Source organism: Talpa europaea (genome assembly GCF_964194135.1).
Source record: "Talpa europaea genome assembly, chromosome: 4".
NCBI lineage: Eukaryota > Metazoa > Chordata > Mammalia > Eulipotyphla > Talpidae > Talpa > Talpa europaea.
Window position 1 is genome coordinate 108,806,172 of NC_140070.1, and position 26,137 is coordinate 108,832,308.

General features: G+C 34.6%; 1 protein-coding gene across 8 annotated transcripts in view; it reads right to left on the reverse strand.

Moving 5' to 3' along the window:
- The window catches only part of OPA1 (OPA1 mitochondrial dynamin like GTPase), a gene marked incomplete at both ends in the record, with an annotated part of 79,973 nt that overhangs the window by 13,690 nt on the left and 40,146 nt on the right, over positions 1 to 26,137 (reverse strand). For all 8 annotated transcript variants that reach the window (XM_084231208.1, XM_084231205.1, XM_084231207.1 and 5 more), the window contains 14 exons: positions 5,738 to 5,848; positions 6,340 to 6,433; positions 8,013 to 8,129; positions 9,964 to 10,104; positions 13,581 to 13,660; positions 14,102 to 14,210; positions 15,519 to 15,671; positions 17,905 to 18,070; positions 20,219 to 20,295; positions 20,977 to 21,041; positions 21,888 to 22,003; positions 22,882 to 22,954; positions 23,043 to 23,115; positions 25,760 to 25,890. In XM_084231208.1, the coding sequence (XP_084087334.1) occupies positions 5,738 to 5,848; positions 6,340 to 6,433; positions 8,013 to 8,129; positions 9,964 to 10,104; positions 13,581 to 13,660; positions 14,102 to 14,210; positions 15,519 to 15,671; positions 17,905 to 18,070; positions 20,219 to 20,295; positions 20,977 to 21,041; positions 21,888 to 22,003; positions 22,882 to 22,954; positions 23,043 to 23,115; positions 25,760 to 25,890 (1,506 nt within the window). The remainder of the gene's footprint in view (positions 1 to 5,737; positions 5,849 to 6,339; positions 6,434 to 8,012; positions 8,130 to 9,963; positions 10,105 to 13,580; positions 13,661 to 14,101; positions 14,211 to 15,518; positions 15,672 to 17,904; positions 18,071 to 20,218; positions 20,296 to 20,976; positions 21,042 to 21,887; positions 22,004 to 22,881; positions 22,955 to 23,042; positions 23,116 to 25,759; positions 25,891 to 26,137) is intronic.

Genomic DNA, 26,137 nt, shown 5'->3' on the forward strand with positions numbered 1-26,137 from the left:
AAAGACAAGCTCCAGCAGCATTGTATACTTCCAAGAGAAACAAACTTTAAGTTTCAAGAAACAATTGCTTGCTGTCTGGGAGATGCTCAGGCATCAAACAATAAAGAACAGTCAACAGAGGCAAGAGGCCGAGCACGCTGCTGCAATTCCTGCTCTCTAATCCCCCCAAGCTCTAGTAAAAAGGCCAGCTGTTGCCACCTTGTGTAGGGAGTCAGCAAAGCAAATTAACTGCAGGAGAAAAAAGCTGCGGATATTGGAAAATTCTAATTTACCAGCCTCTTTAAGCTACACTGTTTTTAACATTAAAAACATCCAACTATATCATTAAAACAAACCTATACAAGGGTAGCGGAGCAAAGATATTTACCACTGTTTTCACTTTTCACTGGTAAACGAGATGTAGATATAAAGTACTCAGTTTTAACATAAATGTATCTTCTAAAAGATACTCATACAAGAAATATGAAGAAATACATTGAAGTTTATTAGAAAACATTTTAATACTTCTATTCCAGCTTAACAAAGCTTCTCAATTTAGAATAACAGCCATTGTAGGCAATCAAATCAAAGATTGTCTCTCTCTCTCTCACAGCCAGATCTTAAAATGCTAAACATGAACACACGACACTAAAAAGTTCTGCCTAACAAAAACCAACTCAAAATGGAATAAAGAGCTAGACATAAGACCTGCAACCATAAAATATATGGAAGGAAATATAGGCAAAACACTACATGACATATACCTCAGTAACATCTTTAAAGACACATCACCCAAAGCAGTGATAGTGAAGGCAAAGATGAACAGCTGGGACTACATCAAATTAAAGAGCTTCTGTACTGCAAAAGAGACAGAAACCAAAACAAAGAGACACCTCACTGATTGGGAAAAAATTTTTGCACACAACACTAGTGATAAAGGACTGATCACAAAAATCTACAAAGAGCTGATGAAACTGAACAAAAACCAAAGTAAATAATCCAGTCAAAAAATGGGCAGAAGAGCTAAAAAGAAACTTCTTCAAAGAGGAAACACGAATGGCCAACAGGCATATGAAAAAAAATTCAGCATCACTTGTAATCAGGGAAATGCAAATCAAAACTACAATGAGATACCATCTTACACCAGTAAGAATGGCACAAATTAAAAAAAATAGCAACAACAAATGTTGGCAAGGATATGGAGAAAAAGGAACTCTCCTGCATTGCTGGTGGAAGTGGAAACTGGTCCAACCACTATGGAAAGCTGTGTGGAGATTCCTCAACCTGCAAAGATGGAGCTTCCATATGATCCAGCAATTCCACTCCTAAGTATTTACCCAAAGGACACAGAAACATTAATACAAAAGGGCACCTGCACTCCTATGTTTATCACAGCACTATTTACAATAGCTAAGCTATGGAAATGATCTGAATGCCCAAAAATAGATGACTGGATCAAGAAGATGTGGTACATATACACAATGGAATATTACTCAGCGATCAAAAAAGATAAATTCATGTAATGTGCAGGAACATGGATGGAGCTGGAAGGGATCATGCTCAGCGAAATAAGCCAGAAAGAAAAAGAAAAATACTGGATGGTCTCACTCATAGCAGGAATTTAGAAAACCTAAATAAGGGACCAGGAAAAAGACTAATTATAATACAGTAAAAATCAAAATCAACAAGCAACTATAAACCAGACACACACTATGGGGAGGAGGAACGCGGGGGTGGGGGGTGGGGGGTGGGGGGTGGGGGTGGATGGATCACGGGGTGGGGGCAGAGGGGAGCAAGTAGGATTAAAACAAGGGGGGTAATTGCATGGGGACTATAACCAAGAGGAAAATGCGTACATTATACAAAAATGAAAAATTATGTAAAAAAAATAAAATTTTTAAAAATAATAAAAATTAAAAAAAAATAAAGTGAATAATAAAAAAAGAAAAACCCTGTGATGGGACCTGTCTGGTCCACACAAGACCCCAAGCTGTCCTGGAAGCCAGAACATAGGATACTGGTATGGGAGCGGGGGTTCAGTTGCTGGTGAGGGAGGGGGTTTAAAAAAAAAAAAATTCTGCCTAAATTTTGGGCAACTTATCAATAGATACTACTTGACTATTGAGGAATTTGACGACTATAATTCAAGACATGTTTACAAGTAACACAAAGAAAATTCTCTCTGCTTAGTGACTTTACCCATTTTCATCTACCAAAGTTTTCACATAGTTTGAAAGTTTAAATTCCAAAGTTTGTTATATTATAGGAAGTCACATAGGATGGTTATGATTAGTCTTTCTCACCCACCCAATGAAGGCTACTGTTAACTAGGGGAGCTTCCAAATACACATTTAATGTGATTCACATTTTTTAGCAATTAGAGGTTTTTTCTCAAACTAGTTGAGCACTGTGGTCACAAGACCTGGGTTCAAATGTTGGCTTTACTGTTTCAGTTTTAACATTTCCATTTCCTCATCTATTAAATGAGAAAAACACCTGTATCTATGAGAATGAATGCAAAACACTTAAACTAATATCTGGCATAGGAAAAGCATTCAAAAACTGTTTCAAGGTCTAACACAAAAACAAAAAAGAAATTTATTACAAAATAAGGAGGAAAAGACTATAGATCTGATCTAAATGACTGGGAAAGCCCCTTCAATTCCTGTTTATTAATGGTTCTCAAGGTACACAGAGAATAAAAAGTGTAACTCAGGTTTTATTGGACAAGAATTTCAAAAAGAAAAACAAAATGGCCCTAAACTCTAAATCCCAAGTGAGTGATATAAAAGTCTAAAAACTGACTGTTTTTAACCTACAGCACATTCACAGAACAATCCCATGCTGTGCTGATGCAAATCAACTTGGTAGCATCACCAGTAATTGTTACCAGGGCCCAGACACTCAGTTTTGGGATGGGATGGACAACACAGCCCAACAAAGGTCTGTGAGATGTTAGCAGTATTCATTGCTTTATATAATCATAAAATATATTTTATAAATCACAACAGAAAGGCCAACTTTGAATTGATCTATAACATACCTATCTTGCCCTCTCTAAAAATTTTTTTTTAGGTTACGGTCTATTTCAATAAATGATTGGAAACATTATTAAATGCATGCTGGGAATCCAGATAGACATTATTTAAGTCAACAGTGTATTTAAATTTCTATTAAAAAATCCTCTGAAATAAAATTGCTACAAAATCAAAAGAAATTTCATAAAGGTCACAATAGGCATTTTAAAAGACTAGGTAGTTTAATGTGTGACTTGGTAGTGATGATAAGGAATCAAGATGGAAAGGAGGGATATGTATCTTGCTAAATTGTTCATGAAATAACTCAAAATTTCAACATCTTCAGAAATATTTTCAAGTTTTCTTTTCCAAATTAGTTTCACATGGCCCTGATCCATTATCAGTTTAAAAATAAAAACAACAAAACTAAACAAATCCCTTTTTACCCTCTTTATGTAAAAATAATCTCAAACTTAGAGAAAAGATGCAGGAACACTACAAAGATCAGTTATTATTATTATGCACTATCACCCCCAAATGTATATTGTAAATAAGGATAATTTCCTAAATAATCCCAATTTAACGATCAAAATTTAAAAATTAACACTGATGTATTACTATCATTTAACCCTAGACCCCATTCAAACTTTACCAGCTGTCCCATTAATGTTCTTTCAGAGCAAAGAAATGCAGTTCAGGATCACACATTACATTTCAAGTTTGTTTTTTGGTATCCTTCCACCTGGAACAGTTCCTCAGTCTTTCTTTGATCTCACTATATTTGAAGGTTATGGGCCTGCTATTCTGTATGCAGTACTTTAATTTGGGTTTGTCTGATAGCTTATGCACTCATGTTAAAGAACAACTAGTTGAACTTCCAAAGTAAAGTGACAAAATGATTTAAAATAGGCAAAAAAATTAAGATTAACAAAAAGGATGCAAACTTTTACCAACCTCTACAATATCTACCCTGATCTACTTTGAAATTGTAGTAAAAACTCTCTAGATGGCCGCCTTTTCTCCAAATTCCATACACCAACACACTATATTCTAATTGAATACAGAAACTTCCTAGAAACTTTGACCCATGAAATGCAGTGTAACTATTAAACTTACAAAGTTTTCTGACTCAAAGTATCCATAATCGAATTCCCAAGAGTTAAACTGTAACGAAAAGGTACTCTCCAGATTCTTTTTCAACTAACAGACAGTCATGGCTCATCTCTTTTAGTGTGACTGTGGAAGTTGAGTCACTGGTGAAACACTTGCTTCCAAGGACATTATTTGGTACATTAACACTTCCATAATTTTATATGTACAAAAGTAATAAATCAGTTTAAGGGAATCACAGGAGTACTCTTTAGGAAAACCACCGGTAGAATGTAACACATATCTTGAGGGTGCATAAATTCACATGAGTAATGCACTTTCTTCAAGTCAAATGGGGAGTGCAGCATGATGGGATTACAAAACACTCTTATAAAATGTAAGAAAAAACACTGCTTTTTAATCACAAGTGCATATGTTGCTAAAATACATTTAAGCATTTCACTGTGTGATAACTATGTCCTGAAGGACACAAAAGAAGTATATCTTATACACTGTGAAACTGACACACTTCCTCCTATAGTAGAACTAATTTAGCATACAACTATGAACCAGACACTGCTTAATGTTTTTTTGAACTAATTCTCCTAACAATCCTGTGAAGTAACTATTATATTAATTGCATTACAAAGACCCTAAGGCCCTGGGAGATACTCTGCCTAAGTTAATACAGCTAGAAGGCTCAAAGATCTCCTGTAAGTTAGCACAGGCTTAGTTACTGCCAAAGCAGCATGGAAAAAAAAAAGAAGAGTCCGGGCCTCCCTGGTGAAGCAGGGGTTAAAGTCTCAGGGCTATCAAGCTACCACCAGCCACTATTCCAAGTAAGTAAGTGTATTAAGGGTACTGGGAACCCGATTTCTTTTCTTTCTTTTTTTTTTGAAGATTTATTTATTTATACAAGAACCAAGATACAGGCCAGATGTGCGGGAGGGTGAGAGGATTCACTAGAGACAGAGCGGGGAACAGAAGAGGCAGACTGAAGAAATACACTGCTGAGGGGAGCAGTGGGCAAGACAGGAAAGGTCTGCTTCACCACGTGGGATTCTCACCCGCCAGCCGGGATCGAACTCGCGCTGCAGAGGCTGCACAGCTTCACAGTGCGGCGCTCAACCGCCTGCGCCACCAGGGAGGCCCTTTTCTTTTCTTTTTCTTTTTTTAAACATTTATTTATTTATGTATGCATACAAGAGCTGGGGTACAAGCCAGAGATGCAGGGGGGTTGGTGGAGGGTGAGAGGAGGCACCAGAGACAAAGTGGGGAGCAGAACAGGTAGACTGATTGAAATACACTGCTGAGGGGAGCAGCAGGTGAGACAAGGAGGGGTCTACTTCGCCATATGGGTTTCTCCCTGGCCAGCTGGGGATCAAACTCATGCTGCAGAGGCTGCGGACTGCTTCATAGTGAGGTGCTTAATCCCTTGCGCCACCAGGGAGGCCCTGGAAACCCTATTTCTAAGAAAAGTATATTAAAGTACTTGGAGGTTTCAGGTCAGTCATTTACTCTCAAATACATCAGAGTAAACAATTTCTTTGTATATACATGTAGCTTTTCTACCAGTTTGAGACTAAATGATAAATAAATGGACATGGAGAAGGTGAAGAGGGAGTAAGGTGAAAGCAGGAAGAACTACTTACTGAGGTCTTCAGCCAGCTGAACTCGTTTACCAGTAAGCAATTTAATTTTCTTCTCGCTGTCTTCAGCAAAATCTTCCAAAACCTCTTTGACATTTTTCTCTAATCGCCTGACTGTTCAAAGTAAACAAAAAAGCCTAAGGAGCACCATTTTTATGAATGTACAAAGATGATAAAATACTATTTGGAGAAGAGTTCTTATATTTTATATCATGTCAGATCTTTAGTTAAATTCAGACTTCTCACAATTAAAGGGAGGATCTCTATCTGTTATACAGTGCTTTTAATCAACATGAAACTGATAGAGTCTCGGAAAGAAAGTTCTATTCCCAAAATACGTGAGTGAAACTTTAATGAGTACAGATTTCCTAAAAAACTAAGTGATGTTAAGGAGTCCATTTCTCACATAGTTTTGGTATAATGTAGAGACTCCTGGAACGTCTTTCTTCCATCTTTTTCAAATTATGATTTATTGTCATAATAATTTAAGGGAAAATTAAAAATTTGTTTTTCCAATAAGTTATAATGAAGAACTGTGGTATCCTTCCATTAGACATGGATGTTATCATTATTATTTTTGACATCAAAGTTAGAAAGTGGCTTACCTTCAGTGTTTGTTAGTTGCTGCCTTAAAGTATTTGCTGTGATAGCAAGCATACGCTGTATTCGCCAAAACAGGACCACGTCATTGCATTCCAACTGAAATATTAGGTAATTAAGATTACCAGATGCAAATTTAAAAATGAAAATCATGATAATGAACACATGTAAATACTAGAGTCAGTACCTAAATCCTAAGTTTTAATAAAAAATCAGATTTACCTAATACATTTATTCCTATTGTAGAGATAGGCTACTGAATGTTTTCTGCAAGGGATCCAAGTATGCCCCATACCTATATAGTTTTGTTTTGATTCAGGTGACACAGCAAATAAACTTGGGAAATACAGAATTTCATTACGTCATGTACAAATAGAAATTCATCGCACAGACCCTAAATTTGTATTCAGTTTCAACTGACAATCCTGTTATTCACAGGAGTCCTCAGGTTAACCTCTTTTCTTTGAATCTCACTCGTCATTTTTGAAATTCAGCTGTATGTGAAAATAAATTACATTTTTTTTAATTTATTTTTTTTAAAGATTTTTTTTTTTTTTTTAATTTATACAAGAACCAGGGTACAGGCCAGATGCACAGGATGGTGAGAGGATTCACCAGAGACCGAGCTGGGAACAGAACAGGCAGACTGACGAAATACATTGCTGAGGTGAGCAGCAGGCGAGACAGGAGAGGTCTACCGCGCCATGTGGGACCCTCGCTGGCTGGCCGGGATCGAACTGGCGCTGCAGAGGCTGCGGGCAGCTTCACAGTGCTGCGCTCAACTGCCTACACCACCAGGGGAGGCCCTAAATTACATTTTTAAAAAGAAACTTATACTGTCTTCTCAACAACTAAGGTCATGCAAAAAAAAACCTTGCCTCTTTTTACATAAGTGCATTTAAGTAGAAATATATAAACTGCGATAACTAGAAACAAGCATGTCAGGGGATCTCAAGTAAGTTACTGACTAATAGAGCTCTTACAGAAGATAGTTTAAAAAGCATTTTCACTTGTAAGAAAATGCTTGAAATATATCAGTCTGCTGCCACCTAGGGGCTATCTTGTGAAATGTGACATTGAACTACGTACAACTGTATTCCACGAACTAATAATAGTTCTTTTAAATTACCTAAAGCAAGATTTGAGTGATATAAAGGAATGATGATATGATTATAATATGATACAATAAAATGATTTTGCAGTATGATTTCCAAATGCAGTGGAATGTTACATACACATATACAAGTATGATGTGTACAGAAAGAATTTAACAGATATACATACAAATGTTAACTAAAATTACTTGTAAGTCAGGGGTTTATAAGTGGTCATTTCATTTTTGTACATTTTTTATACTTAATTATTACATTTACTTTCTACAATAAAAATGTGTTATTTCCTAACATAAAATGCTAATTTTTAAGAAAATGTATTTTATGTGGTTTACTGCCTACTATACACATACACAATTTTATAGGCACTGAATGCTACCTATGTAAAGATGCAGTTGCCACAAAGTAGTAAATACCTTTAGAAAGATATGAGTTATGTTACTTTTTATAAATCACACATACTTTTTTCCAGAAAAATCAAGACTTATAATTAACACTCAAGCTAAAGTTTACTTTTAAGCATTTAAACATTATTGCTACAAAGTATTTGGATTTGGAAATCTTACTTCAGAATCTACAAAATGCCTTTGGTAGTAATAAAAGCCTCTTCGACAAAGGTTACAGTGGTTCAGAGCTGTTTTCAAGAAATGTCTTCTATAAACTTGGTGCCAAGTATCTTTAATCTAAAATGGATAAAGAAAACAAAGACCAAAGAGTTACTATATACTTTGCAGGTTGATCAAACATTCTCTGAAGTCATACACAGAGTTTATTTATGAAAAAGTTGTAATTGTTGTACTGGCAACGTTCCCATACTAACCTTTTTAATCCATGTACATATTTTTAAGACAAAGATTAGCTTTATTACCACTCTGATCCCTTACTAGTTAGTGTGTTTTAACATTTGCAGTATTTTTTAATAAGCAATGCTATTATACTCAAACACTGACACTGTAGAGTTGATAGGGTGGGGATTATCTCCTCCTACTTTGAGGTAAGGAGATCAAGGCAAAAGAGCCATGGAGAGCCTTGTCTAAGGACAGTTATATTTCTTTTCTGATTATGAAATTTCACCATAACTGCAGCAATATGACCTCCACTACATCATTACTACATAGGCTGTTAAAAGTTCTAACTGCTTTTTTCAAACTATTGTCTTATTTGGGAGCATAAGAACAACAATGCTAAACTGGTAGAGCAAGTATCACTAACACCATTTGACAGATGAGAAAAGTGAGACTCAGATAGATAATATCAATTTTTAATATTAACAGTACTAGCCAATAGAGTGGAACTGATAAAGTTAACATCTCCTGACATCTGTTTATGTTCTATATATGCTTGTCCTAGTACTTTGCTACCTTATTTAATAGCTTAGTAGAGTATATTGAACAAAGTGTCTCTTGAAAACCTGGAATTTTCTTGTTCAAATTAAGGTACAGCCAATCTATATCCTAAAATATAAGCAAAGTAGTTCCTATTGTATCCAAGTGTCAACACTTACAGCTATTAACACTTAGAGTTTAAAAGTATCAAATTATGAACAACTTACTGTTGAGAGCTAGGACCAATGGTGATAAACCCAGTCTATATTCAAGTAATAATTTCATGTAATCACTAGTTTTAACTTCATTTTCAATTATAAAAAATGCCAGAGGTGTAACAGCATCAAATGCTTTGCGTTTTACCACTTTTTTTGTTCTGACCTCTGGTGGAATTTAAAGTAAGTATACTTACTTCTCTGCTGCAGAAACATAAACAGATCATCTATAAAAGAAGTTATGGATGGCTCTGAACTCTCTAATATGGCTGTTTCCCCCACTAGAATTACCTTTTCTAAATAGATTTCACTTAAGATAATGTAAACTAATATCAATGAGAGTTTTTGTTCTCTGTACCCCAACTAAATAGTAGGAAACATAGGCCTACAGTTTTATACAAAATTTCTCCCCAAACAAACATGATGAAGGTAAGCAAAATGTGAAGTGTAACTAAATTTATCTTCATATTTATTATAAATGAGGAAAATGAGATGGAACACAAAGGTCCTACTCAACTTAATAAAAATACAACATCCCTATTTCTCCTAAATTAACTTATATCTGCTTTAAGCTACATTGATTTGGGGGAAAAAAACACATTTATAAATGGGCCACATGTAAGCAGAAAATTCTATTTTGCAATCTGAAGCAGTGTAATGTTCACAGGTCTTGTTGGGCTCATCACTCATCCCCTTTTGCCAGAACTAACCACTGAACTTGCCCAAGTACTTCACTTTCTAAATCCTAATTTCCCAATTTGCTCATTAAAGCATTACACTTAAACATGGAATAGCAAGAATACAATTTCCACTCTTTCCATAATGAAAATCACTGAATTTTTACTGCTAGCAGAAGCATATATGATCAAAGTCAAATTAAGCACTTAAATAGTTAAGTAACAAATTAGAAGGAACACTTTACTGTAGGAAACAAAGATTAAGAAAGCATAGTCATGCTTTTCAAGAATATTTATTACCAAGCTTGGATCTACTTCTACTCCCCGGGATTCAAGGTTCTTTCGGACAGTAGTTATTTCATCACTTGCAAGATAAGCAGGGTGTTCCTCATTACATTTTAACATCTTCTCCAACTCATTCTTGGTTTCATTGTGAACGCACTTTAAAATGTTTAAAAGAAGATTATTTTTAGACGGTTCCTGGATTTGACATACGTGTAAAAACAGAGCTCCAGTTTTAATAAATACATTGCTATTGCATAATAAATGACACAGTCCCAGTAAACAGGAAAGACCATAGGACCTTGCTTACAAGCACAGAACCCAGACTTATGAGAGATGAAAAATAAAAAGAATAAAAAAGGATTAGTACTGTTTATAATATTTCATTTTTGTTAAAATGTTTTACTGTTGAAATTGAAAGCACCAGGCACTTCCTTTCTCTCTTGGCCCTAGGATAGGATTTCACTCTCTAAAAAGTATCCTGAATATACGGGAGAGTTAAGGCCTCATATTTAAGGACTACATAACTATAGGAATTTGTATCTGTTGATATGTTTTTTTTCTGATAAATATAAAATTCAGTTTAATTTTAAACATCTTTTCGTTAAAAAACACACTTCGTGTGAGGCTTCTGAAAGAGAAAACCAAACACACATACTAACACCTCCTTCCAGGCAACTCTCTGATGTCCTTCCTCTCTGCACTCCCAAATATGACTTGTGTTCTCCAGTCAGCTTTGGTCTTCTTAAATTCACTTCCAGTCTCTCTAAAATTGTTCACAGTTTCTTCAACAAAGGAGGAAAATATATACACAATAGTGATGTTTGAAATGCAGAGTCTTATATGGTGTCAGACTAAGTTTATTTTTTCATTTTCAATCTTTCCTTCCCAATTGTATGGTAAAAGAGACTAGTTCAAATTCACTGATTACTTCTAAGCAAGTTACTACCACAGTATTTTGCCCCAAACTGTTATCAAGCTATGGAAACTGAGTATCTACAAAAAACTACACTTACACAACAAAATAACTGTCTTGTAAATGGAACTACTAATTAATACATTATGAACCACTTCAGACACCTTATTATTTAATAAAGAGAAATTTTACTGTTTCCTTAAACATCTGCTATTTGGTCTGAGGTAAAAAGGTAATCTCTAATTAATGTTATTCTCCAATTCTTACTATCCTGTTTCCACTTCTACCTTTCCTCAATTCTACTGCTACCGCTGCTCACCTAGTATCCAGGAGAACACTATTCCACCCTCCATTCTGACCAATACTCTCATTAGTTCAGCTTGAGACAAGATGAGAATATTTATTTATTTATTTTTTCCCCCCCAAGATTTTTATTTATTTATTTATTTGTTTGTTTGTTTGTTTATACATGCACTGGGTACAGTCAGAAGCTTGGGAGGGTGAGAGAATTCACCAGAGCCAGAGCGGGGAGCAGAGCAGGCAGAAGGACCGAAGTACACTGCTGAGGGGAGCAGTGGGCGGCAGGAGAGGTCTGCGCGCCATGTGGGACCCTCCTCCGGTGGCCGGGGAGCAGCCGGGGATCGAACCGGCGCCGCAGAGGCTGCGGGCAGCTTCGCAACCCAGAGCTCAACTGCTGCGCCACCGGGGAGGCCCAAGATGAGAATATTTAAAAAGGAATGGACTTTTCCTGGAAACGGAGGAAAAAGTAATATCACAAAGGCACAAAAGAGTTTCCAGAGCAAAAATTTCTCATCTTTAATAATGGATAATCTTCAGTTTCTTTTCATATTCAATCTGGTCACTCAAGAAGCAGAAGAAAGGGTTATACAGCTACCTAAAGTTGCAAAGTGAGACCTAGGGACATTTTTAACTTCTTTAAGACAGGTGTCTCATGATAACCTCCAGGTATGAGGTCTGGGAATTTTCAAGTGAGAGAAAGGTTAGCGAGAACTTGATTTAGTCTGACATGATTTCGTGTGAAGCTTCTGAAAGAGAAAACCAAACACACATACTAACACTTCCTTCCAGGTGACTCTCTGATGTCCTTCCTCTCACACTCCCAACTATGACCTGTGTTCTCCAGTCAGCCTGGGTCTTCGCATGCTACCTTGAGAGAAGGCTTTTCTCTGAAGTGTTTCCAAATTCCTCTTCTAGACTACACACCCTTGTGTTGACCTTAAAATTACTGGCTTTAAGGTCGCCATTTCTTTTAAAGGGATCCTATGGGTTCAAGTTATTGAGAAAAATAACTTATAACAAGGAGTCATTTCTCTTTGAGAATGTTTAGCCAAAGCATACTTATCACTAGTTGCTAACACTCATTCTGCCATCATTGATTGTTCTGTAGAATTTAGGCCTAATTTCACTAAGCTTTGAAGGTCAGACACCATTTTCCTTTGGTATAAGGCAGATAAACTCCAAAGCCTCTTCCTGTCTTAGTCAGAAATCTCTGATGGTTCCCCTAGAAGTTCTCTAACAGACCCTCTCCCCTCTGCCATTTGCAGAGATAACTGGTGATAACCCTTAACACAGGCACAACCCAACCACAAAACCCTTAGCTTCTCTTGAGTCTCCTAATCACACATTTTTACCACAAGTATCTTAACAAAAAAAGGGATGAGAACTACTATTTACTATTTTAAGACAAATTAAGACTCACATGTGACAGCTTATGAAACAAGAAATGTATGAAATTAGAAAATAATCTTGGTTATATAAATTAACTCCATGTCTAGAATGAAAGCAACAACATAAGAAATAAGTAAACAGGAATGATATTTGGTAATTTTTCTCAATAACTTAAAAATAGGAATTATTTGATAACTTTCTTACATTCTGTATCTCCTCAATGTTTTCATATTTTAATTTTTCTCTAATTTCATGAATTGAGGAAGAAAAGAAAGTAGATTTGAATGCCAGCTCTTTTTCTCTTCCTTACTTCATTTTTATATTTGATTTTATTATTCTATTTACATAAACATTTAAGGAATAAACATGAATTAGATAGTGGTGTAAGACTGAATGCTAGATAGGAAAAAAATGTGTAATAATAAAGAAGGAATAAAAAGGGGTAGAAGTAGGGCATGGGGACTTTAATGATTTATAAATTTTATCTATAAATTTCCCTCATTTATAAAGTCATTTATATTTGCTTTTATCATTTTGTGTTTCTGAAGTATACATTAAATGCTTCTTAAACAAATGAATTCTACAATTCTACTTCTCTCTTAAATTTTATAATTTTGTGAATGTAAGAGTAAAATAATTTGAATAAACAGAAAAATCCAAAGATAATAAGATAAAACAAAAAAGTCACTGTATCTTTCATTCTAATCTTCATTCTACATATTTGGAAATCCGTATCATTTTTATTTCTGTTCCTAAGATTAATCTTCATTTTTGCCTCAAACAGGGAATTGAAATAAAGTAACCACAAAAGGATCATATTCTATCTTTTCTTTCTTTTAATAACACAGCTAACTAATTTTTTAAAAAATAATTTCCCTTGTAGCTTACTAATTCTAAAGATTCATTTTCTTTTAGAAATACTGACATAAAACACAAAATTCTTAAGATTGGCCTAGAAATATACAAAGATTATATTTTAATGACTGAATTAAAATGAGCATCACAGGACCAGAGAAATGCCTGTTTTTACCTGTTCTTGGGTCCGATTCTTCCAGTATAACCATCTCTTTTTCCAATCTGGACCAATCATGTTTTCAATTGCATTTTCAGCTAAAAAAATTTTAAAAATTTTATTAAGAATTTTATTACCAGGTAAATAATATTAGTTTTGTTTCTTATCTATTTCTAAGTATTCTATCAATATAAAGTCAGTTGAAATAAAGAAAAAAATATAGGATTATTATGGTACATATATAATTATATATTTATAACATATGAATTGCTTATAAAGTTTCTGTAAGTGTAGTAGCAAACACTAAAATAGTCCAAATTACAGCTTTTTAGAATGAGTACATGTAAATATCATGTGTACAATTTAACATTTTCAGTTACTAAACACTTCACCAAAAAATCTCACAAATTATACTCAACTATTGTATTAATGACCAAGACCTTAAAATACTAATTTTATTTATATGAATGTCCACTGAAGTTGGATGATTCCTTCACCTTGGGAATACTTAAAACTCAAGAACCCATGTTCTTACTTACTATCTTTGAGACGAGCCTGAAGAGCCTCCTCCATAAAATAAATTGCTGCATCCCACTGCTGTTTATCAGATATGGACCGGTCTTCTAAAGCATTGTGTTGAATAACCCTCTGAAATACGAGGAAAGAGAAACAGCTCTTTTGATTTATTCTTATCTCTTTATTAATCTCATTCAAAGTGATAGCTTACAAATATCCAAAATATCGGCTGTATCTGAAACATAGAAGTATGTTCCTCTCATACAAGTATAGGAAGTTCTACTATCTGCCTTGTTAGTTTCCTGTTTTAAAACTCAAAAGTTTCCTTGCCTTAATGATATAATGTGACCATCTCTAAGATAAAGAGCAGCACATTACAATTGTAATTAAATAAAATCGAAAATCAAGAACCCTAGTATCCAGGAGTTAATAATACAGATCATCTCTTCCTTTCCTTTTTGCCATATGACCTACTGGCATTTCAAAAAAGAGGGAATAAAGAAATTGTAACCAACATCTCACTGTCAAAGCAATGAAATATTTAACGGAAAAAAATTTTAAGGGCTAAACAATCGCAAACAGATGTTATTTGTTGAAACAAAATTGGTTTCCAATTTTTACTATTTTGAATGAAAATGGTACCATTCTCTCAGAAAGCCAGTCTTAAGTCATTTAACAAGAATGAACATGCTTTTTAAGTGAGAATATAAACATTTCTTCAAAGCAAATTTATAGTTACATCCAGCTCACAGTGAGACATTTATTTTCCCAGAAAACTGCTCACCTTGTTCAATAGTGCCTTTCCTGTCTAAGCAGAACTTAATAAGGTTTAAGTATAGTGATGAGAACATTCTAATGATTTATCAGAGAATGGAGGTCAGAAACCAGACTTTGGAGTTAGAGCAGGGCTTGTATCTCAGTGTTGTCAATGACAATAACAGGACTATTTAATAACTAAGAAAAATATCGCTTACAAAATAACTAACAGAGTTCCTGGTACTCCTTGTAAGTCTTCAATACAGAATAATTAGTTTAATGGTTGTAGAAGCATAATATTTTATGACTTGAATCCACTGAAAACCAGTGCACCTAATTCCTTTCATTATGCCACAAAGGAGCAAATGAAAAGCAGTGATCTGTAGTTGAGATGCATGCAATGGTTAGTAGATGACAATTAGTGGACATTTATAGAAGTCTGCTTAGTCTGCTGAAAAGTTTGATTTTTTTTCCTAAAAATAATCAAGAAAGAAATAGCAAAGGATGATTCTAGAAGGACAATGAAATGTCAAAGGGCTGATTACAGATTATAAATCCCCTTCATTTTTAAAAAATTCAGAATCTAATTTAAATAATCACATAAAAGTAGTTGCCCACAAAAGAGAATCAGTTTGAAAAATTATATAAAATGGAGGCCGACACTTTAATATACAAATGACATACCAGGCTGTCCTCTGCAAAATCATTCCACTTGTGGCGTTTAATACTTTCTTCCTTAACAGCCTCTTTAAGCTTATCAAATATGTCATCATGTTCTTTTCCTTTTGGTTCTGTCATGAAGCGGGAAAACTCTTGTTGTAGAGTCTCCCAAGCAACCTGGAATTATTTGAAAGAAAAAAGCTGTAATTATACTACATACTCTTATTTAATGTATGACATGAAATATACTACATGAATTCAAGCCAAACTGACATATTGGGTTATCAGAAGCTACATTTATATGAAGTTTAAAAGGAAAAAAAAAAAAGAAGAAAAGGCAGCAAGTACAAACAAACTCTGTTCTAGAGCTCTCACATGGGTACTAACCAGTGAGAAAGATCTGGCTTCCTGACATTTTCCCTAGAGACAGAGTGTTTAAAATTAAAAACAAAAACTTAGTTGGCAACATTTAAAATTTTCATTTCCAGGTCCTTCTGAACTTTCTAGCAACACTGGACCCATATTCCTATATAACTTCACCTGTTGGAGCTCCCCTCTTTGGATAAAGCAAACAGTTTAGTTCATCATCAGACTCAGTTTACTATTTATTTCATCTTGTGTAACAGCTGAGTTTGCGTGTTTGCTTGTTCCTCCTACACCATCGTACATTTAAAATTTCTGAATGACTCAGACTACTTCACATCTTGCCTTTAAGCAAATATAGAAATAAATGTATTACTACTTTCTAACACAGTTGAGCATTACCCAGCTTATATTAGAGATAACTTGTAATTATCTGAACAATGAAAGGGAAAGTGGTAACAGAATTAAGAACTCAATCTACTTAAGATTAATGCTGTATTTTTTAATTTAGCCTTTTTCATTTTAAACACAAAGAAATTACAATGTAAAGAAAAGATGACTATCCAAGAATACACTGGCTGCCATTAAATTGGATGTTTTCTGACTTTCATCAGGTTCTACCACACTCAGTCCTGAGGATGAAGCAGCAGGAAAGTCATTGCCCTCTTATGAACACTTCTGCTTGAACATTGGGTTATGAAAATATCCTATGATAGACAGAGCCCAGAAAAGGTCAGGGCCAGCAGCGAAGGGAGCTAGTGAAATGGTGGTAGAATCTCTTGAACTACTTTTGGGGTTAATGTGTTGACAACAGATCAGGGGTTGACAACATTCAGTTTAGGCAAAGAGACTGTAATAGTTGTTAGAAAAAGAACCCTGAGGAAACTGAGCAAGGAGGTAAAGAAGTTAGAACTGGAGCAGGACAGGAAAGATGTGATACACTGTAACAGTGGTGGCATTTTGTTTCTAAGGTAGACATGAAAAACAGTAAATTTTAGCATTTATTCTAATTTTGTGGACAACCTCACCCAGGAGCACAGAGCATACTGACTCTCAGCTGGAACAACCATTCATAGGTTAACAGCAGGGCAGATCAACTCGGATGATGATCATGATCATCATAACAGCTGCTGGCATTTACTGAGTAGCTACTAAAATACAGCTGGTCATGTATTTTACATATATTGACTCATTTACTCCTTAAAACAATCTATAAGGTGGGCCTCCTGGTGGCGCAAGGGGTTAAGCACAGCACTATGAAGCTATCCGCAGCCTCTGCAGCACAAGTTAGATCCCCGGACAGGGAGCTACCTACATGGTGCAACAGACCTCTCTTGTCGCCCCCGCTGCTCCTCTCAGCAGTGTATTTCAGTTAGTCTGCCTGTTCTGTTCCCCACTCTGTCTCTGGTGAATCCTCTCACCTCCTGCACTCTGACCTGTACCCCAGTTCTTGTATGCATAAATAAATAAATCTTAAAAAAAAAATCTATAAGGCAAGCAACACTATTATCTTTAACTTACAGATGAGGAAACAGAAAAGTTTAAAATCTAGCCCAGAGACCACACAGTTACTAAATGGATAACAGAAGTCAAGACACATGGATAACAGAAATGGATTCTTTCAGGTATGTTCTAATCTTTTGTCAAGACCCAAATGTAAGGAAATGATTATTTAGGAATAATTGAATCCTGCATAAAATCAATAAATGAAATGTTTCATTCATTAGACATTTCCTTAGGGAATCTCTATCCACAAAAGAAGTTAAAAACATTTCACACTCAAGCAAAGTCAGCTGGTTTTGATAAATGCTCTCTGAAAGAACCAATGCCCTCAAACTGACATCCTACCAATTAGTACATTTTGTAACAGTGGTAACTGTAGCAGCATTAAGGTTAGTCCCAACATAAAGACGAGGAATAAAGAATAAATGGAGTATAAAGACTAAAAAAGAAGACAGTGCTGTAATGGGACTAAAACCTTAAATTCAGAGCTCCTACTCCTTTTCAGATAATGCTTCTTACCCATTTAATTAAATTATATCCTAACCTCTACTGCTTTATTAGGAAGCTGTTTATCAGTCCACTGTTTAAGCTTGATGTCCACTGTAGTATTAAAAGTCCCTGAGTTCATGGTCTGTGCAGCTGGAAGGTAGATGTTTTCAATCACATGACTTGACACTCTTTCCCACAAAGATTGTTGAAGTATTTCCTCCCTGAAATTAAAAAAATTAGTTTTTAAAAGTTTTACTGAAGTATCATTAACTGATAATAAACTGTACATATTTAAAGTTTTGATATACATACACACCTGTGCATCACTGCAATTGAGGTAATAAACATATCCATCATTCCCCCAAATTCTAACAACTGGATCTGTTTTCTATCACCACAACAGTTTATATTTCCAGAATTTTATATAAGTGTAATTATACAGCATGCACTCTTCTCCTGATTCTTTCACTCAGAATAATTAAGGCTCATCCATGCTATTGTGTATATAATATTTCACTTAAATTTTTTTTTTTTTTTTTTTTTTTGCTGGCTGAATAGCGATCCATTGCTAGACATTTGGGTTGTTTCTGGTAGCTGACTCTTACAAGTAAAGTTGTTATCATGTACAAGTCTTTGCCTGAACTTATGTTTTTGCTCCCCTTGGAAAATATATAGGAGTGAGATGTTTGGATCATATGGTCATTGTACATTCAGCTTTTTAAGTTACTATCAAACTGTTTTCTTAATAGTTGACCCATTCCTACCAGCAGAGTATGAGAATTCTATATCCTGTGCATCTTGCCAGCACATGGTATGGTTAGTCATTTAAATTTTAATCATTTTAAGTTTTAAGTGGTAACACATTGTGGATTCAATTTGTGTTTGCCTAATGACTAATAATTGGTAGCATCTTTTCATGTTCCTCATAAACCTCTAATAGCCAGATGTCTGACTTCTCTCCTTTGCCCTCTCAGTCTGACAATACAGATTTCTTGTCCCTTCAAAATTCCCTTTGGTAACCTGTGTTAGATAAATTAGATTTAATCCATTTCAAAGCTCATGTAGATATATTCTGATTTCACGCTTGCTCTGACCAAACAAAACTACCTATTCCATTTGATTTCAGAAATAGAGGTATCATATTTTTCTCCCATAAAAAGCACTATAGTTTACAGTCACTTTTTAAGTACATTACATATAACCTAGTAAAATAAGTAGTAGTATATTCATTCTGCATGTGTGTATGTATATATATGCATATATATATTGGGTGTACATACACATATCCATTTCTTGCAACTTCAAAAGCTACTTGGCTTACAGAAAGCCATAGGATTGGCTGAAAATACAAATAACAAAGATAAGTCGTGTTGTGTATATACCTGATTAATCAATTAGTAAGTATAGGTAAAACCTGTATTCTTTTGTGGCTAAGGAGAAGAAATTAAAAATAGGCAAATTTTGACTACCCGAAGAGAGAAAAGGGTTTGCTACTGAGAAACAAAGGGCACTGAGATGGAGAAACTAGAGATACTACAATCAAACTTAAGGACTAGACACTATTATCTAGGTTCAATTTTGGTAATTTTCAACTAGTACACAGACTGCATTAGAAACATAAACTGAGCACAAGGAATTTGTTAATTAAAACGACTGCAAAAATTTCAAAGCCATTTATACATATCTTGAGGTACAAAGAGCCTATTTTGGTTACAGTGCCCCATTCCAACAGGCTATGCCAAAATTTACATAAAACATAAGATAATCTGCCTTAAAAGAGACTTGCATGAGTGCTTTTCAAAAGGATGCATTTACTTCCTACTAGAAAAGAAATCTCAAAATAGGCTTCTATTTGAAATGTGATTTGTACACAGTATACTTGGGTACATAGTACAAGAAGTACCAATTGTTCTTCCTGAGAAATGAGAATGTCTTCCTTTACAAATCCTTTTTTTCTATAGTTTTGATCTCTACAATTAATGCAACATCAGCAACTGTTCTGACAAGACTGATATTTACCTAAACACAATTTGATAAAACTTTGTCTGAATGATTTTATAGAAACCAAAATTATGAATTTACTAAGTATAAGGTAAAGAAATGCCAAAGACAATCAAGATTTAAAAAAGGCATGGAGAGAGTTATTTTTTAGAATGTCTCTTCGGCAAGATACTTGGTAAATCCATAATACAATACATAATTGGTTAAAAAACAGTGGGTAAATTTTGTAAAATAACCTATTTTTATCTTCTTGCCATACTGTTTTTGTAGGATGAGCCCAGGCCACAATGTCATTGCTTTATCAATCTATATTTTATTACTTTATAATAATTCACAGTCAAATTACTAAATAAAGGTCAAATACTCACCAATGTTTTGGTGTAACCTGGCTCAGACTGATAACTTCATCAAGGATTTCATTTTTAGCTTTTTCAAATAGTTCATTCTAGGCAATATAGATAGAAGGAAAATGAGATTTTCATTCAATAGTCAATTTTCCCTGTCACAAATTTCAGAGCTAATTATAAGGAAGGCCTCTGACTGGCGGAGAAGGTTGAGCCTAAGTTTGAAGCATGCATGACCAGCAAATAATATTTTTCCTTTTACTTTTTTTTGAGGAATGCCAATATCCAGATAAAAACAAAGAAATCTGTAAAATGTCTACCTTATTCACTCAATCCTGAATGCGGTTTTTCACATGGTATTTGTTCACATACGATTTTCACATAACGAAAGCTACATGATAACATCAATTCATATTAACTTAGCGTGTTGTGTTTTTGCAACTGATGACATTTAAAATAAAGGAAAAGCCATATTTAGATTCATTAGACAAGTATATTTTCCACAGCAGATGTTGAAAGGTAAAAAGTTGATGTACAATAAAACATTTTACACACTTCTTTTGACATACTATGTTTCCTAGTTATTTTTTATATTTTGTAATAATTTAAAATGTTTTAGATAACTGCTCCTGGAAAAGTATTTGCAGCTTTAAACTAGTAGTTATGGCTAAAACCAAAGTGATTTAGCTTATCAAACTGTTCTGATCAACATATACTTCTTTAGAACACAATATTATCAATAAATTAGGTATAGACAAAGCACTGAAATATATAAACATTACCCGGTCAAGTTCTCTCAGGCGAGGATAATTATTCTTCCATTCAGTTTCAAGGTTAAAACGTGTTGCTATGAAAGAAAGAGAAATGTTTTATTCTCCTTCTTTCCAGAAGTAGGGGTTAGAGGTTATATCATATCTTCTGTACTAACTAAACCGGATAGTTCACTTACGGCTTCTGATTATTCTGGGCTTTCAATATCTCTGAATTTGATTATTACATCAGCTTTCTAAACTACTTGATTTTAGTTTCTCCATTTTTTTAATCCACAAAATTCACAACTGCTGCAGTGTGGTCCAGCTTCTAAGAGCTAGATCTTGTTGTAGTACCACCAATCTGTAGTCTATTATCTGTTGCTGTATGACTTGGGTAAATTAGTCTGCCTCAGTTTCCTGTGTAAAATGGGGATACTAGCAACCACCACAATAATAATAATACTTACAAGGCTGCTAAGGGACTAAATGGGATTAACAGGTAGAGTTTCCAAATAGGAAAAGGGAAGGAGGGTATATCTTCATCAAAGAAACTATGAAAACAAAGCCATGGAACAAGAAACTGGGGTTCAGAAAAGAGTGCAATAAAGCTGAAGCACAGAGGCTGTGCTGCCCAACACCATTCCTCTCCTTCCCCTAAAGAGAAGGGAATATGAGTCCTCTGTAGTTTATTAAGTTCTTTCTTATTATGACAAACTTTTTATCTGTCCAAATTTTGCAAAGTGCTCCACGTGGTATTTCCTCAGAAAGGAGAGCACTGTTTTTATACAACAAGAAAAGATTTTTATTTTTTCCATTTTCCACAAACTAATAGTAAGTGAATGAATAATGAACTGTTAGAGAAAAGGAGTAAGAAGTTCATGTATGCCAAAACTGACCATTAATGAAATGTTTAAATTTTGTCTGCTTAGTTTAAAATTTACCTTTGAAACTATCAGCCTGTTGTTCAACTGACTCTCGTACCATTTTCCAGAAGCAGTCTGACACAGCAAGGCTTAAATTTCTTGTAGTCACTTGGTGTGCCTTTAGCATGCTTGTTCTATAAAAAAACCAAGAGTTAAAGTAAATCAAAATGGCAAAAAAGACAATAATATTATCATTAGCATGAGAATAATATTATCACTAGTGTGCTTGTTATGAGAATATTTACTTACTCATTTTATAACAGCACTGTCCAGTAAAACTATGTGATGAAGAAAATGTGTTTGGGTTACCCATTATTGTAACTACCAGTCACATGGGGTTTTGAGTCCCTAAGGTATATAGCTAGTGTGTCTAAGGAGATGAACTTTTAATTTTATTTAATATTAATTCAATTATACGTGGCTAGTGAGCACGATATTAGACAGGACAGTTGTACACATTTCACAGCTTCCTCTCTTCCCAATAGACAATACGCAAAACTGCAAGAACTATCTTGACTTACTATATTGTCAGAGGGAAACACACTTTTTTCTATTTCAGGAAACTCTCTACATACAAAGTTTTGGCATAATTCAGTTGCTCTTTTACTTTTTTGTCAATACCTTATTTTTTTGTTAATTTCTGTGAATATCTGTTTACTTCTTTGATCCATACCCTTATTTCAACTTGTAAGAGAAAAGTGTACACATATTTAAAAATTAAGTGTTGAGTTTTAAAAGTCACTTTATTAGTAAAACTACTTAAGAGGTGTCTGTGTTATCTTTCAGGGCCCACATCCCAAGGGACTGGTTATGCCAGTATCTATTGTCCTAAGAGATGTCCTGCTCCCCAGGCCTAAGGACTCACTCGTTAGATACAGATCACTATTTGGGAAAAGTTCTGGAAATTCAATGTTAAACTAAAAGCTATAAAACAAATTGTAAGTGAAACGAGCTTGAGTTAAGCTACTCTAACCATAAGTAAAATCTTTCAGTATTTAAACAATACACCTACTTTAGTAGTTTTGAATTCTGAAAAAATTCTTCTTCATACTCTTTTATGGCTTCTATGCTTTCAGAGCTGTTTCCTAGGGAAAGATGATGGCAAAGTTTTCATCTTTATTATGTGATAACACAAAAACCAAAAGTAAATAATAATAATCCATCTTTGCATACCTTTTCCTGTTACAACAGCAAAATAACCTAGAGCTTTCATTGGGAAGAGCTTTCCTTCAATTATCTGCTGAATCTATTTTTAAAAAAGTAGAAAACAATAAATGTAAGATACAGGTATACATAATTTCAAAAAACATAAATATAATGCAGAAAACAATTTAGTGATACATATGTATCTGTTTAGTTAAATATATAAATCTGTACAAAAAACATTAAAATGCTTAATTGCTATTTGAGAAAAGATACATTTAATTTTACTATACTGAACAATGTTTTTTTAAAACAGGTGTACCAAAACGAAAACTTGGAATGATGTATAGAGCTTTGGAGTCAGGTTTTAGTCTGAATTTCTACTCTGCTATTTACTAGCTATGTGGTCTTAAGAAAGCACCTAATTAAAAAAAAAAGTTGTTGTTTGATAAGATGGATGATGTAGTGCTTGACACAAGTAGACACTCAGTGGGAACTATTATTATCATTTCCCCATATTCTTTAAATTCACTTGGCCACTGAACAACATGGGTTTGAACTGCATGAGTACACTTCAACATGGATTTTGTTTCCTATCTATTTTCTGAATTTATAGAGTCAATCAATAATGCACATCAGTTGGTTGAATCTACAGATATGGAACCTGCAGATATGGAAGGGTGACTATAAGGGACTTGAGCATCCAGATTTTGGTATGGTATGGGGGCTGAAGGGTGGGGGGGAAATTGGTGTCTCCAACCACCCTCTTGTTCAAGGGTCATCTGAACCTAAATTCTCTCCAAGTGAATTCGTTTTTTCACTTCTATCTCTCTAATATTTGGATCATCTATATTAAAGTAAAAATCCTTTTTAAGCATAATAAAAACTACAAACTCTGTCCAGAAAAAATGCACATTTGTTGAGAGATCGATCAACCACACACAATATAAGGAATCTGTTCAGATTAATACTGTGTAAGTTACAGCCTCCCAAAAATGCTCAATGTTTGGTACACAAAAGAATTAAAATAAGCCTCAATTGCATTTCAAAAATAATACTCATTATCTAGAGAAGAGTGGAAAAAAATGAAAGGAATTAAGGGAGATGAAGTCACAAATCCTCATTTCTCCCCTTCTCTATTTCAGGACCAACCAATCCACAGTCTTAAAAATAAGACAAAGTGAAGGTAAATGGGGCTGTGTAGAAAGGAGTTAATATATAAGGCTTGAGAATGCTATCTTTAAGAAAAGGCCTGCTTGTCCCCTGCTGGCATCCGGGAACTGGTAAACAATTTCCTACATTGACATAAAACTTCCCGAAACAACAGTGCTCCTTATGCAAGCAATGTAGTATATGCTGACCATCTGTTTTCCTTTTGGGCATCTGGAATTTTGATACTTGAGGTGCCTATATGACCAGTTCCAAATAAAATCTTTAGGTGCAAGGTTTCTAATGAATAGCTTGCTGCTGCAGGGATTACAAGTCCTGTGTGACTATACTAAGAGAGCACCTGGGACACTGCCGTCTGGTTTCCACCACACTTCAGCTCTTGAAACCTTCCCCTCTCTGATTTTGCTTTGTATTCCATCATTGTATTAAATCTTAGGTGCAAGTATGATTTTATGCTGAGTTTGGGTGAGTTCTTTTAGTGGGTCACTGAACACAGGGGTGGTCTGTCTTGGAAATTCCTAACACAGAAGGTCTCAGGAAGTATCAGGGAAGAAGGAGAAATCTCTTAAGTAGCACAAAGGATAGGTATTTACAGTCTGAAGTTGCTCTATGCGGAATAGTCAGTAATTTCAGAAGACAACCATCACGCATATAACACTTGTGCCAAGCACTATTTCAACCACTTTACAAGTATGACACTTATTAAACCTTCACAATCTATGAGACAGTCTCATTAAGAGCTTTATTATCAACACATGAGGGAGTCAAACGCACTGGAAAGTTAAATAACTTGCTTAAGGTTACATAGCTGGCCAATGGCAGATAGAGCCAGGATTTGAAACCAAGCAATCTGATGGCAAATTTTGTACTCTTAATGACTACTTTATGCCTTTATAATTACATAAACAGCATGCCTTAAGGGAAGATCTAATAGGACTTACACAATGGTACCTTGAAAGAAAATTCTTTCCTGTTTCTGAAAGGGACACTAAATTCACAGAATTTCAGAAATGGAAAATGACCCCTAGAGATCAACTGACTAATAGGTTGGACTGTGCACTGAGTGGTATTTGCCCAAGGACACAGTCAATTAGTGGAGGAGCATGAATAAGATTGTTGAGGCCTGACACCCAATATAGTACCTTCTCTATTATAAGAATCAGTTATATTATATAGTCTGATGAGTTAGTAAAGGTAATGTTTCGGGGGGGGGGGAAGGCATAAATAAGCTTCAAAAGGAATTTATATTGTCATTAGTTTTAACACTAATTTATGAACATCAGCTAAAAGTAAAATCAAAGAAATACCACAAATAAGCTTAATGACTATGTGTTGGCATAAAAATTATTTAAATTAGAATAAACAATATAGCAATCCTGAATATTTCTGAAGCAAACTAATGATAATTTTACTTATAAGCTCAAAACTTAATTTACTATCACTTTCACTTTCCAATCTTTTGTTTTAAATGAGAATGAAGAAAATCTCGATACTACTCTCTAATAAAGTATTCTGTGAGGAATTTTTTTTTGAAACTACAATGACTATCATCTTTCACAATAAAAACTTGCCCTCACCCTGCTTGGACTAGCCACGTTTTTCTCTGCGAGGTCTACTTTGGTCAAAACAAAGATGGTCCTTCTGCCATGAGGATCCATTTGACTGACCAAGTCTGTAACAATACTGCGTTCAGCATCAACAGAGCCATCTGGAAAAAAGTGAAAAATGACACTGTAATAATTGTAAAGTGGATTTGAAAAATTTCCACATGCCCTGGTGTCTACCAGGCAAGAAAAGTTTTCTTAATATATTTATCTTAGTTATGAAAATAAATTCTAGCCAATAAAAATTTCTAAGATGCCTGTAGTGAAATTTACTAAAATATTCCCAATTTCAATTCTAGTTACTAATAAAATGAAAGAACAACTAGGAGATGGCAAAACAAATTTATCTTG